This window comes from Rhinoraja longicauda, chromosome 42 (genome assembly GCF_053455715.1).
Source record: "Rhinoraja longicauda isolate Sanriku21f chromosome 42, sRhiLon1.1, whole genome shotgun sequence".
NCBI lineage: Eukaryota > Metazoa > Chordata > Chondrichthyes > Rajiformes > Arhynchobatidae > Rhinoraja > Rhinoraja longicauda.
In genome coordinates this window covers 8,789,037-8,804,486 of record NC_135994.1, presented here as the reverse complement: position 1 = coordinate 8,804,486, position 15,450 = coordinate 8,789,037, and the positions used below count along the sequence as shown (strand labels likewise).

At 49.1% G+C, this 15,450-nt stretch overlaps 1 protein-coding gene across 5 annotated transcripts in view; it reads right to left on the bottom strand.

Annotated features, from left to right (window-relative positions):
• LOC144611918 (SWI/SNF-related matrix-associated actin-dependent regulator of chromatin subfamily D member 1) overlaps positions 1–15,450 on the bottom strand; it is an 89,917-nt gene that overhangs the window by 57,826 nt on the left and 16,641 nt on the right. For all 5 annotated transcript variants that reach the window (XR_013549595.1, XR_013549596.1, XM_078431245.1 and 2 more), the window contains exons 5-8: positions 12,500–12,622; positions 11,223–11,339; positions 9,844–9,945; positions 6,599–6,760 (exon numbers count right to left, since the gene is read on the bottom strand). Coding sequence is in view for 3 of the 5 variants with exons in the window: in XM_078431245.1 (XP_078287371.1) it covers positions 6,599–6,760; positions 9,844–9,945; positions 11,223–11,339; positions 12,500–12,622 (504 nt within the window). In the remaining 2 variants the exon portion in view is untranslated. The remainder of the gene's footprint in view (positions 1–6,598; positions 6,761–9,843; positions 9,946–11,222; positions 11,340–12,499; positions 12,623–15,450) is intronic.

Genomic DNA, 15,450 nt, shown 5'->3' with positions numbered 1-15,450 from the left:
GTGGCTTACAGCCAAATTGCATGATCATTGAATTCTCCAACTTTAAGGAACAACCAACCACCATGCCCCCACATGTGCACACATTTCCCCCACTATCCGTCCCCTCTTTCTCCCCATCCCCTTGCACCTATATCCCTCGTTCTGACTTTACATTTCACTCCTCTGCTATCCTTATCTGACACCCTTTTTCCTCCTTTTCAAGTCAAGCCGTTGTCCAGCTGTCTGCCAACCAACCCCTCCCTCCCTCCATCACCCGTATCCACCCTCAACAGTGCCAGGCTTTGTGCCGCCCCCACCTCTTCCCCAGTTTTCCCCCTCCCAACCACAATCAGTTTGAAGAAGGGTCCCGACCCAAAAGGGCGCCTGCCTGTTCCTTCCACAGGTGCCGCTTGACATGCCGAGTTACTCCAGCACCCTGTGCTTTACTCAGGATTCCAGCATCTAGTTCCTTGTGTCGCCAAGCAAATTAGTAATGGTGAACACTAAAGCCAGGGTACCAAGATAGGCACAAAGTGCTGGAGTAACTCAGGCAGCATCCCCGAAGAAAAGGAATAGGTTGTGGCGCGTCGAAAGAGGCCCGAAATAAAGGCGAGGAGCCGGGTATTTCGGGAGGTTTGGTTTTATTACAGTTATCAGACCGGTCAAGTCTGCTGGAATGACTTCGCGGCCAAAACCTTGTCCTTTATATCCGTAGCAAAGGGTCGCCCCCCTGGACCGGTGGTCCATTCCCGTGCCGAGGGGTCGGTAGTGGTATGGCCCGACGCTTGGGAGCCGCCACAGGACCCCCCCCAGAACCGGAGGCACGAAACGCACTGGTGGTTGCACAACCCGACCGGACCGCGTACGGAAATCGGCCGACAGAGGGGCCGGTGGAGGCACAGTTGGAGGGACAGGTGGTGGGACCCGCAAAGGAGAGCGACCTCGTGGCCGAGGCTGGGCAACCTAAGTCGATGTCTAAGTGGGCCGGCTTCAAGCGGTCAATTGACAGGGCCTCCGGCCGGCCCCCCATGTCCAAGACAAAGGTTGTCTGTCCGTGCTACGGGCCCTCATACAGCCTCTGGAGTGGCGTCTGGTGGGCGTCATGGCGCAGGAACACATAGGCGCAGTCCCGGAGAGCCGATGGCACGTGCGGGCGGAATGTCCCATGGTGGGACGTCGGCACCGGTGCGAGCTGGCCAACTCGCTCTCGAAGGCGCTGTAGGGTGGACGAGGGCGGTTCCTCTCGCCCCGGCAACGAGGGCACGAACTCCCCGGGCACCGTGAGCGGTGACCCGTATACGAGCTCCGCTGAAGATGAGGCCAGGTCCTCCTTGGGCGCAGTCCGGATGCCCATGGTAGCTCGTCCATCCAGTCGGGGCCGGAGAGTCACGCCTTCAGCGTTGTCTTCAGCTGCCGGTGGAACCTCTCCACCAGGCCGTTTACCTGCGGGTGATAGGCCGTGGTGTGGTGCAGCCGCACACCCAACAGGTTAGCCATGGCCGCCCACAGCTTAGAGGTGAACTGTGGCCCCCGGTCCGACGAGATGACCACCGGCACCCCAAAGCGAGCGATCCAGTGCGCAGCCAACGCACGAGCGCATGTAGCTGTGGCTGTGTCGGCCAGCGGTATGGCCTCCGGCCACCGTGTGAAGCGGTCCACCACCGTGAGGAGGTGGGTGATGCCCCGGGATGGCGGGAGAGGGCCCACAATGTCCACGTGCAGGTGGTCCAAACGCCGGCGGGGTAGACCGATCTCCTGGAGTGGCGCCCGGACGTGGTGTTGGATCTTTGCCGTCTGGCACGGAATGCAGGTGCGGGCCCAGTGGCCAACCTGCTTGCGCAGACCGTGCCACATGAACCGCGCAGCTGCCAGTGCGGTCGTCGCCCGGATGGATGGGTGAGCCAGCCCGTGGACCACGTCGAACACCCTCCGGCGCCACGCGGCAGGGACGTTGGGGCACGGCTGACCTGCCGACACATCGCACAGTATCGTCGCTCCTCCGGGGCCGAGGGGGACATCCTCAAGGCGGAGGCCAGAGATGGCAGTCCGGTAGGCGGACATCTCCCCGTCCATTAGCTGGGCCTTCGCCAGGGCAGAATAATCAATGCCGGGCGCCACTTCTAAAACGGCATTGACGGCGGGGCGAGACAACGCGTCGGCCACCCGGTTTTACTTCCCCTCGACGAAGCGAATCGAGGTGGTGTACTCAGAAAAATACGCCAACTGGCGCTGCTGTCGGGCGGACCACGGGTCGGAAACCTTTGCCAGGGCGAACGTGAGCAGCTTGTGGTCCGTGTACGCGGTGAACGGGTGGCCCTCCAGGAAATAGCGGAAGTGGCGCACCGCCAGGTACAGAGCTAGGAGCTCGCGGTCAAATGCGCTGTATTTCCTCTGGGCGTTGTCGAGGTGCCGGCTGAAGAAGGCCAGGGGGCGCCAACCCCCGCTCGTCAGTTGCTCCAGTACGGCACCAATCACCGACTCTGAGGCGTCCACCGTAAGGGCTGTCGGGGCATCCTCCCGTGGGTGAACCAGCAGCATAGCCCGAGCCAGGGCCCCCTTCACACCTTCGAAGGCTGTTACCGCCTCGTCGGTCCACACGACGTCCTTACGCTTCCCCGCCAGCAGCTCGTATAGCGGCCGCATGATGTGGGCTGCGGATGACAGGAACCGGTGATAAAACGCCACCATGCCACCACGCCAACAAACTCCTGCAGGCCACGCACCGAGGATGGACGGGGAAACCGGCGGATGGCGTCGACTTTGTCCGGCAGGGGAACCGCGCCCTGCGAAGACACACGGTGGCCGAGGAAGTCAACCGTGGCCACGCCAAAGCGGCACTTGGCGAGGTTGATTGCCAAGCCGTACTCGCTGAGCTGCTGAAAGAGCTGCCGGAGGTGGGCACAGTGCTCCTGCCACGAGCGGCTGGCTACCAAGATGTCGTCGAGGTAGACGAACAGGAAATCCAGCCCACGACACACACCGTCCACCAACCGTTGGAATGCCTGCGCGGCGTTCTTTAGGCCGAACGGCATCCGTATGAACTCGTACAGTCCAAACGGCGTGATGATTGCAGTCTTGGGCACATCCTCCGGGTGGACCGGGATCTGGTTATAGCCTCGCACCAGATCCACTTTCAAGAAGATTGCAGCACCGGCCAAATGGGCGTTGAAGTCCTGGATGTGGGGCACAGGGTATCGGTCCGCGGCGGTAGCGACATTCAGCCGCCGATAATCCCCGCAAGGTCTCCAGCCACCGTTTGCCTTGGGGACCATGTGGAGTGGGGACACCCATGGGCTGTTGGAAGGGCGGACGATCCCCAAGGACTCCATCGTGCGGAACTCCTGCCGTGCCAGGCGTAGTTTATCCGGCGGCAGTCGGCGTACTCGTGCGTGGAGGGGTGGGCCGGTAGTTATTATATAATGGACCACCCCGTGCTTGGGGGTCGACGACCGGAATTGCGGGGCCATAATGTCTGGGAATTCTGCCAGAACCCGAGCGAAATGGGAGTCCACGGACGACAGCGGGCGTACAACGGGCTCATTCAGACGCAACGCAATGGGCTCCGTCGTGGCGGCGTGGACCAACGCGCCGCTGCCTGACGTCCACCAGGAGAGAATGAGCCCACAGAAAGTCAGCCCCGAGCAACGGCTGGGAGACGTCAGCGATCGTGATCTGCCACGTGAAATGACTGGCGCCGAAAACGATGTGAACTGTGCGGACGCCATAAGTACGAATGTGGCTCCCGTTTGCAGCGGTGAGGATGGGCCCCCGCTTCCCAGAACTGTTCGGGGTCACCAATGTGGCGCGTCGAAAGGGGCCCGAAATAAAGGCGAGGAGCCGGGTATTTCGGGAGGTTTGGTTTTATTACAGTTATCAGACCGGTCAAGTCTGCTGGAATGACTTTGCGCCCAAAACCTCATCCTTTATATCCGTAGCAAAGGGGTGCCCCCCGGACCGGTCCATTCCCGTGCCGAGGGGTCGATAGTGGTATGGCCCGACCCTTGGGAGCCGCCACGAGGTGGCATTTCGGGTCAAAACCCTTCTTCAGACCCCAGAGATGCTGCCTGACCCACTGAGTTACTCCAGCACTTTGTGTCTATCTTTGGCATAAACCAGCATCTGCAGTTCCTTCCTACTATCCAAGAGTACCACTCCAGCAAGCGGAAGGGACATCTCTTATGCAAGAGAACATAAAGGCGGCACAATTTAGGCCACAAAAGCAATCATTTGATCAACCCTGGTTATTGTTCCCTTTTATACCTGCAATTCTCCGATGCTGATATAAACAGTTAACAACTTTGACCAGTTATAATGTAATAGGAAAAATGATTTGGAGTTGTTAATGGTATTTTGCCCCACATGGGTAATTTTTCTCTACACAAACTAACGAGCAGGCTATACTTGAACACGATCTGAGATTTAAGTGCAATTTCAGATTCAGATAACTTGAGCAAAAATGGTAGTAAGAGAGAATGGTAATTAATTGTTTCAAGCATTTCAGTATTGTATTGGATGTGGGAACTCATTTTACATTTCAGCATGAGCCGTCCGATGACCATTTTGTAAAAAACAATGATGCCCTAAACCATTAGGACCATCATCTTCATATCCATCTCATGAATGTCACTTGGAAAGAAGAAGAACTGCAGGGAAAAGACAGAGGAGTAGACACATTGATCTCATTTTAGAGCTTGGAAACAGGCCCTTCGGCCCACCGGGTCCACGCTGACCTACGCAAGTTCTATCCTACACACGAGGGGAAACTTTACAGAAATCAATTAACCTTTGCACATCTTTGCGATGTGGGTGGAAACTGGAGGCCCTGCGGAAAATCCACATGGTCACAGAGAGAACGTGCAAACTCCACAGACAGAGAGAACGTGCAAACTCCACAGACAGCACCTAGGTGCCAGGTTCGATCCTGGGTGTCCTGCGTTCTAAGGTAGTGACTACCACTGCACCACCCGATTCTGACAGCAGATTCTTACAGTTCTACAAACCTCCACCTCTTAAAACAGCAACGGACATCTAATAGCAACTTTGTAGGAAATGCAGACAAGTAATGAATACCTCTTTTTTTTACCGTATGCCTGCCTTGAGGCAAGACCACAAAGGTATAAGCAGAATTGTGATCAATACGATAAAAACTGAATGGACTTTTTTTTGCAGAATGCCACATGAGTAACAATAGACATTTATAATAGCATCACTTAGCACTAGTTAAAACCAAAAACCCTGTTTTTACTCTATGTGGGAAAAAAATTATGGTTTACTGCACGGGAATATAAACTACAGCCAAGGTATAACAGGCCCACGTGCTTGGGCATCTGAGCTGCCAAACATCTGTGTCCTATGGTGCTTGTATGATACATTTGGCAGTCTATCTTGCTTGAAATCATTCACTTGGAGATGAGTATAATTGAACACATTTCAAATCAGAACATCTCTTGACATCTATAACCAGATACAGGGGGATTAACAGCACACACTTCAGCAGCTCCCAAACGCTACAAGTCCCTGTGTTACCAACTATAAATCAGGTCGTATGACAAGTGTTTGATGGCACTGGGCCTGTACTCACTGAAGTTTAGAAGGACAACATGTCCCAGCTATACTAGTCCCACCAGCCAGTGTTTGGCCCATATCCCTCCAAACCTGTCCTATCTATGTATGTCCTATTTGTTTCTTACACGTTGAGATAGTCCCTGCCTCAACTACCTTCTCTGGCTGCTTGTTCCATACACCCACCACCCTCTGTGGGGAAATGTTTCTCCTCGGATTCCTATTAATCTTTTCCCCTTCACTTTGAACCTATGTCCTCTGGTCCTCGATTCCCCCACTCTGGGCAAGAGACGGTGCATCGACCTGATCTATTCCTCTCATGATTTTGTACACCTCTATAAGATCACCCCTCATCCTCCTGCGCTCTAAGGAATAGAGACCCAGCCTACTCAACCTCTCCCTATAGCTCACACCCTCTAGTCCAGGCAACATCCTCATAAATCTTTTCTGAACCCTTTCAGGCTTGACAATCTTTCCCATAACACGGTGCCCAGAACTGAACACAATATTCTAAATGCAGTCCCACCAACATCTTATACAACTGCAACTTGACCTCCCAACTTCTATACTCAATACTCTGACTGATGAAGGCCAATGTGCCAAAAGCCTTTTTGACCACCTTATCTACCTGCGACTCGACCTTCAAGGAACCATGCACCTGTACTCCTCGATCCCTCTGCTCAACACTCCCCAGAGGCCTACCATTTACTGTGTAGGTCCTGCCCCTGTTAGACGCCCCAAAATGAAATAGATTGGGTAGATGCACAGAATCTCTTGCCCAGAGTCGGTGCCCAGAACTGAACACCTGGGTGTCAAAAGGTTATGGGGAGAAGGCAGGAGAATGGGGTTGAGGGACAGATCAGCCATGATTGAATGGCAAAGTAGAATAGATGGGCCGATTAGGCAATTTCTGCTCCTATTACTGATGAACTTATGAAGAGAACTGTCAAACCTTCCTTCAACAAACTAATGTGGAAGCTGCATGCGGTATCACTGACGGTCAAACAATGTCTAGATCATTTATTCACCTATGGGCAACACGCATGCCAAGAATTACCTGCTGGAGGTACTTGTCACAGTTGATGAACTCGCGCTCGTGGGAATCCTGCAGCTTGTGGGTTTTAATGTACTGCCAGAGAGCCTGGATGATAACAGGCCGAGTCTGAGTGTGTATGCCCAGCAAGCGTGCCAATCGAGGATCCAGTTTAAACTGGGGTGGCTGCAAAAAAAGAGAAATAAATCACTATGCATATTCAGCACAAAACCCACACGAGCAGTGTGTTCAGTTTTGGGCACCATGTTATAGGAAACATATTGTCAAGCTGGAAAAGATGCAGATTAGACAATAGACAATAGATGCAGGAGTAGGCCATTCGGCCCTTCGAGCCAGGACCACAATTCAATGTGATCATGGCTGATCATTCTCAATCAGTACCCCGTTCCTGCCTTCTCCCCATACCCCCTGACTCCGCTATCCTTAAGAGCTCTATCTAGCTCTCTCTTGAAAGCATTCAGAGAATTGGCCTCCACTGCCTTCTGAGGCAGAGAATTCCACAGATTCATAACTCTCTGACTGAAAATGTTTTTCCTTATCTCCGTTCTAAATGGCCTAGCCCATATTCTTAAACTGTGGCCCCTTGTTCTGGACTCCCCCAACATTGGGAACGCTAGAGGGCCTGAGCAAAAGGGAGAGGTTGAGCAGGCTGGGACTCTATTCCTTGGAGCGCAGAAGGATTTGTAGAGGTGATCTTGTAGAGGTGTACAAAATCATGAGGGGAAAGAATCGGGTAGATGCACAGAGTAGGGGGATTGAGAACCAGAGGACATAGGTTTGAGGTGAGGGGGAAAAGATTTAATAGGGGCAACCTTTTCACGCAAAGCGCGGTAGGTGTGTAGAACGAGCTGCTGGAGGAGGTAGTTGAGGCTGGGTCCATCGCAACATTTAAGAAACAGTTCTTAGGTACATAGATGGGGCAGATTTAGTGGGATATGGACCAAAGGCAGGCAGGTGGAACTAGTGCAGCTGGGACATGTTGGCCGGTGTGGGCACATTGGGGCGAAGGGCCTGTTTCCATGCTGTACGACTCCGACTCCTTCAATGCCTTGCAAGCATCTGATCCACCTCAAATACAGGTTTTTCTAACAGACAGGATACTGTGATCTGAAGATCATGCATTTGCTGCCACCATGAGGCTGAATGAGACTACAATTCAAGTCACAGCCACTGTCCAAAGATTGCAAAAACAAATCGATGTAATAACCGAATGTGCAATTTAAAAATGGAGAAAAGGTTCAGAATTGGCCCAGATAGCCAATGATGTCTGGTAATTCTCAATAAGGTGTTCGTTCTGAGGTAGCACATAACATCTCGCTGCTGCTTACTGCCTGGCCAGAGCAGCCTTCGCAGCAAGGGGTACGATGATGAAGTGCTACCGGCAGAGGTCTCCTGTTTACTAATTCATCTCTGTCCCTTCAACCTTGGAGGCGTTTCACACTGCGGATTTGGGACTTTTACTAACGGTTTCTCCTTTTTAGAGACTATCTGGGAAAGGTCAAATGATAATCGAAAGGAGAACAGAGCCCCGAACCTTGCCCAAAAGTCAACAAGGTTTGCTCAAAAGGGCCGACTGTAAACAAAAGCGCAATATTGATAGATTCTAAAGCATTCACAGATTTAGTGGTACCTGAAATTTTAGCCGGGGCACGGCTATCAGTGGGAAGAACTTGCAGATGCCGGTTTAAACTGAAGATAGACACAAAATGCTGGAGTAACTCATCGGGTCAGACAGCATCGCTGGAGAAAAGAGGTGACATTTTGGGTCAAGACCCTTCTTTAGACTGAAGTCTGAAAAAGGGTCTCGACCCGAAACCGTCACCTGTTCCTTTTCTCCAGAGACGCTGTCTGACCCACTGAGTTACTCCAGCATTTTGTGTCCATCATGGCTATCAGTAGTCGGGCTGCTCTCTATCTACACTTCAAACTGTGATCTCCAATTTTCATCTGTCCATTTCCCTCCACTGGTGCTGTGGACCAGTGGAGGGATTCAGCGGGTCAACCACTGAATTCCTTCAGCAGTCTTTTTTTTAGCTGCAATGTTCTCTTGTTGTCAAAGTCTTTACTCATCCTGGTTTCATGCAGATTGGTGATTTACCACATCTTACATTGCCCATTGACTCGTGTGTAAGCTAACACAGCAAGCAGTGGCAGAATATTAGAAAAAGGGCAACACACGGTGGGGCAGCGGTAGAGTTGCTGCCTCACAGCGCCAGAGACCAGGGTTTGATCCTGACTACGGGTGCTGTCTGTGTGGAGTTTGTACGTTCTCCTTGTGACCGTGTAGGTTTTGTCCGGGTGCTCCGATTTCCTCCCACACTCCAAAGACGTGCAGGTTTGAAGGTTAATAAGCTCCCGTGTACGATAGCACCAGTGTGTGGGAATCTCTGGTTGGTGCGGACGCGGTTGGCCAAAGGAGCTGTTTCCGCGCTGTATCTCTAAAACTAAAACTAAGGACTGCAGTGGTTCAAGGCAAAGGCTCACCTGCTGCTTCCTCACAGGCAACCAGTGATGCCAACAGTGCCCACGTTCTATAAATGAATACAAAAGGGACAATGGATTGGACTGGAAAGAGCTGGCGATGACTTGAACTAGCACCGAAAACCTGATCCTGTTTTCCCTTATGGCCCACAACTGCACTTCCAGCAGGAATCAAGCAGGGCTTGAGTGGGCAGGTGGGACTAGTGTAGATGGGACATGTTGGATGGTGCGCGCAAGTTGGGCCGAATGGCCCGTTTCCACGCTAGATGACTCTATGGCTCCCCCCTGGCTATCTTATTTTCTTTAAATGAGCCTACGACAATGCACAAATCAGAGGTCAAATTAAGAGCCCATATAACAGTCTACTTAATCCCTTTAACTAACTGAGCCACTGGCTTCCCAAACATAAATAATTTTAAACATAGAGCAATTTATATATTTTACCACCTCTTGATACTTCAGATATTTAAGGCAATATACCCGAGGGTTTTTATGCCTGCAATGATAAAAGGTGGTCACAAAAAGCTGGAGTAACTCAGCGGGACAGGCAGCATCTCTGGAGAAGGAATGGCGATGTTTCGGGTCGAGACCCTTCTACTTCAGAAAGGTCTCGACCCGAAAGGTCACCCATTCCTTCTCTCCAGAGATGCTGCCTGTCCCGCTGAGTTACTCCAGCTTTTTGTGCCTACCTCCGGTTTAAACCAGCATCTGCAGTTCCTTCCAACACATGATAAAAGGTGGTCTTCAACTCAATGCATTTTGCTTACCTGGTAATCCAGCATCAGCAAGACTGTGCAACGCACATTCACATCTCCTGGTCTCTTCACTTGGAAACCATCAGTCTCTTGGGTCGTGGCTGTCCTGTGCCACTAAATGGAGTGAATGGAGTAGTTGTTATTTTGTAGTCTGGAACAACAGGTTCATTTGTCAACTACATCATCAGTAGAATGATTCAGACCTCAACTGCATGTCATCGCTCTCATTCACAGCCCTTGCAAATGCTTGAGTGCATGCCCTGCTTTAATCAAGGATGTGCTGTACTATTACAATTTCTAGAGTGTTTGAACCCATTAGTTTCTGATGTTTCAAGGTCTTTTGTGTCACCTATCAGTATTTAGTCTCACTTCTACTCTGGCAAGCCAGATTGACTTCTGACTCAAATCACACTCACTAGTTATGGTAAGGTTTGTACTCAGAAACTTTCTTCGGTTGCTGTCCATTTTAGTTCAGTTGGTGCCACAGGTGGCTAAAGAGGCCACGTCAATGGACATTTTTACGGCGGAGATTGACAGATTCTTGATTCGTACGGGTGTCAGGGGTTATGGGGAGAAGGCAGGGGAATGGGGTTGAGAGGGAGCGATAGATCAGCCATGATTGAATGGCAGAGTAGATGTCATGTGCCGAATGGCCTAGTTCTGGTCCTAGAATTTATGAACTTAAGCAACCAGCAAACTGCAGCTTGCACAGAAGCTCGCCCTCGTAGCACCGATCAGGGCATGTCTTTACGGTGAGACAGATATAGAGTGGTAGCTGCCTGGAATATGCTGGTAGAAGTAGTGGTGGACGCAGATACACAGTGACATTTAAGAGGCATTAGACAGGGACATGAACAGGCAAGAAATGGAGATATAACCACATGCAGGCAAATGAGGTTAGTTAAAATTGGCATGGTCGGCACATACATTGTGGGCCTGTTCCTGTGCTGTACTCTATATCTACAAAAAGAGTCGACCTACACAGAAGAGGTCTCAGAGGCTGCCACTAACATGTCATCAATGTTTTGGTTCAGCCATCTCTCATTTCACATTTAAGAGGCATTTAGACAGGGACATGAACAGGCAAGAAATGAAGACCATGTTCCATTCTTGAAAAGCAGCACGCATCCCAAAAATGGCAAAATGAAACACATGCAGTACCTTGCCAGGCATCACATGCAACGACGCTGCCAGGCTTAAACGTGAGCATGTTATTTCAAAAATATGAGCGGGTAAATTAGGCTTTGGCATTAATTAAACAAGTGCATTATTCCCAAAACACATAAATCAATCACGCATAAAACACGAGGTGGCTGTACACTTGAAACAAAAAAGGCAAAAGACAGGGAAATTATTCACTGGGAGTTTATACACGACTCTAGTCTGCTTACCTCAACCAGATGATTGTCAGGTCCATAAAGATCTTTATCCAGCTCAATCACAAGGGATTTAAAGAAAGAAGAAAACTTCCGTTTCTGTTTGGTGGCATCATACTTTGATACAGCTGACTGCACGGGCACAAAGAAATTTCATCAGTTTCATAGAGTTACGGATGACTGAGCAAAATTGAAGATACAAACTACCTTGCAGTTTATCACTTTCCAGTGATCCCACCACCTACCCACCAACTGTTTGCTTGCAGCCTGTCACATCAGCATCCTTTTTATGGCTGAGCACCAAGGCAAGCAACCAGCAAGAGGGATGCATGAGGGGATGGGATCACAATAAGATACACAATAATGTTGCCAGGACTCGAGGGCCTGAGCTATAGGGGGAGGTTGAGCAGGCGAGGATTTTATTCCTCGGGTCGAAATGTCACCCATTCCTTCTCTCCTGAGATGCTGCCTGACCTGCTGAGTTACTCCAGCATTTTGTGAATAAATACCTTCGATTTGTACCAGCATCTGCAGTTATTTTCTTACATTATAGTGATGTATAAATCATTATGGGAATAGATCAGGTACATGCACAGAGTCTTTTACCCACAGTAGGGGAAACAAGAACCAGGTTTAAGGTGAGAGGGGAAAAATTGAATAGGAACCCGAGGGTTAGCTTTTTTCACAAAGAGGGTGCTACACATATGGAATGAGCTGCCAAAGGAGGTAGTTGAGGCAGGTACAATAACAGCGTTCAAAAGGCATTTGGATGGGTACATGGAGAGGAAAGGTGTAGAGGAATATGGACCAAACACGGGCAGGTGGGACCAGTGCAGATGGGGCATATTGGTCAGCATGGGCAAGTTGGGCCGAAGGGACTGCTTCCGTGCTGTATGATTCTAACACTCTAACTCTTAATAATTAGGAATATATTTTCCTTCAATTGCCACCCTGCCCCGTCAGCATCATCCCTGGATTCTGCTTCATCCCTTCCTACAGCAGGTCAAGCTGCAAGCAGAACTTTGAAGCACCACACCAACCCACCAAGCAGATAGTGCAGCCAAGTGTATTTCTGATAAGGTTTGTGAACAGAATTTTTAATTATACTGTTGCTAAGGAAGGCAAAGAGTGCTGTGATATGAGGAAGCAGAAAAGCAAACGTATGCCCCCACCCCCCTCTAGGGAACAATGCAATTTTAACCGATGTATTATCATAGAAATGGCATGAAACGGAGCTTTAGATCACAAATGTTGGAATTGGAGGGCGGCAGAAAGAGAAAGACAAATCTCACATCCTCCAGAAGTCTTCCTTCCACCCGAAGCTCCCAGGAAGCCACCGTCCCTTCACCATCTTCTGCGTCTGGCTTTGCAGGGTTGAAAGTATTTGAGATAAATATACGAAGCTTTCTCTTTTGCTGCAAAAACAATCGGGAGTTTTAGTTCAATGTCAAGGTATCCCACGATTTTACACAGGGGGACTGTCCCGGCAAAAGGTTGCTTTAAACAGAAACTCAATTGAAAGTTTGCAATTAAGTTTGTCCTCCATAATGTTTGGGACAAAGACCCATCATTTATTTATTTGCCTCTGCACTCCACAATTTGAGATTTGTAATAGAAAAAAAATCACATGTGGTTAAAGTGCACATTGTCAGATAGGCCATTTTTATACATTTTGGTTTCACCATGTAGAAATTACAGCAGTGTTTATACATAGTCCCCCCCCATTTCAGGGCACCATAATGTTTGGGACACATGGCTTCACAGGTGTTTGTAATTGCTCAGGTGTGTTTAATTGCCTCCTTAATGCAGGTACAAGAGAGCTCTCAGCACCTAGTCTTTCCTCCAGTCTTTCCATCACCTTTGGAAACTTTTATTGCTATTAATCAACATGAGGACCAAAGTTGTGCCAATGAAAGTCAAAGAAGCCATTACGAGACTGAGAAACAAGAATAAAACTGTTAGAGACATCAGCCAAACCATAGGCTTACCAAAATCAACTGTTTGGAACATCATTAAGAAGAAAGAGAGCACTGGTGAGCTCACTAATCGCAGAGACTGGCAGGCCAAGGAAGACCTCCACAGCTGATGACAGAAGAATTCTCTCTATAATAAAGAAAAATCCCCAAACACCTGTCCGACAGATCAGAAACACTCTTCAGAAGTGGATTTGTCAATGACCACTGTCCGCAGAAAACTTCATGAACAGAAATACAGACGCTACACTGCAAGATGCAAACCACTGGTTAGCCGCAAAAATAGGATGGCCAGGTTACAGTTTGCCACGAAGTACTTCAAAAAGCAACCACAGTTCTGGAAAAAGGTCTTGTGGACAGATGAGACGAAGATTAACCCAGGTCAGGAAAAAATAAAATGGAGAAGGCGGCTCAACCGTGGCTAACGAGGAAAATCAAGGATAGTGTTCAATCCAAGGAAAATGCATATAAATTGGCCAGAGGAAGCAGCAAACCGGAGAGCTGGGAGAAATTTAGAACTCAACAGAGGAAGACAAGAGGAGGGGGAAAAAAAAGGGGGTTAATTAAGAGGGGGGAAAAAAGAGTGCGAACAAAAGCTTGCGGGGAATATAAAAACGGACTCTAAAAGCTTCTTTGGATATGTAAAAAGGAAAAGATTAGTGAAGACAAATGTAGGTCCCTTACAATCAGAGACAGGTGAATTTATAATGGGAAACAAGGAAATGGCAGACCAGGTAAATGAGTACTTTGTTTGTGTCTTCCTTAGTGAAGACAGAACCAATCTTCCAGAAATACCAGGGGACTGAGGATCTAGTGGGAGGAACAGAAGGGAATCCACATTAGTCAGGAAATGGTGTTAGGTAAACTGTTGGGACTGAAGGCAGATAAATCCTCAGGGCCTGATGGTCTGCATCCCAGAGTACTCAAGGAGGTAGCCCTAGAAATTGTGGATGCATTGCAGATCATTTTCTAATGTTCTCTCAACTCTGGCTACCCTCCAGTCCACAGGAACTGATCCAATATAACTCCACTTTTTAAGAAAGGAGGGAAGAGAGAAAACGAGGAATTATAGACCAGTTAGCCGTACATTGGTAAGATTTATAAAGGGGAAATCATGCTTGACTAACCTATTGGAATTTTTTGATGATGTAACAAGTAGAATAGATAAGGGAGAGCCAGTGGATGTGGTGTATCTGGACTTTCAAAAAGTCTTTAACAAGCTCCCACACAAGAGATTAGCGTGCAAAATTAGAACACATGGTATTGGGGGTTGGGTATTGACATGGATAAAGAACTGATTGGCAGACAGGAAGCAAAGAAGAGGAATTAACAGGTTCTTTTCAGAATGGCAGGCAGTGACTAGTGGGGTGCCGCAAGGCTCGGTGCTGGGACCCCAGTTATTTACAATATATATTAATGATTTAGACGAGGGAATTAAATGTAACATCTCCAAGTTTGCGGATGACACAAAGCTGGGTGGCAGTATGGGCTAGGATGAGGATGCTATGAGTCTGCAGGGTGACGGATAGGTTGGGTGAGTGGGCAGATGCATGGCAGATGCAGTATAATGTGGATAAATGTGAGGTTATACACTTTGGTGGCAAGAACAGGAAGGCAGGTTATTGTCTGAATGGTGTCAGATTAGGAAAAGGGGACGTGCAATGAGATCTTGGTGTCCTTGTACATCAGTCACTGGAAGTAAGCATGCAGGTACAGCAGGCAGTGAAGAAAGTTAATGTCATGTTGGCCTTCATTGCGAGAAGATTTGAGTTTAGAAACAAGGAGGTCCTACTGCAGTTGTACAGGGCCCTGGTGAGACCGCACCTGGAGTATTGTGTGCAATTTCGGTTTCCTAATTTGAGGAAGGACATTATTGCTATTGAGGGAGTGCAGCATAGGTTCACCAGGTTAATTCCCAGGATGGCGGGACTGACGTATGATGAAAGAATGGGTCGACTGGGCTTGTATTCACTGGAATTTAGAAGGATGAGAGGGGATATTATAGAAACATATAAAATTCTTACGGGATTGGACAAGCTAGATGCAGGAAACATGTTCCCCATGTTGGGGGAGTCCAGAACCAGGGGTCACAGTTTAAGAATAAGGGGTCAGCCATTTAGGACTGAGATGAGGAAAACCATTTTCACCCAGAGAGCTGTGAATCTGTTGAATTCTCTGCCACAGAAGATAGTGAAGGCCAATTCACTGGATGTTTTCAAGAGAGTTAGATTTAGCTCTTAGGGCTAAGGGATATGGGGAAAAAGCAGAAA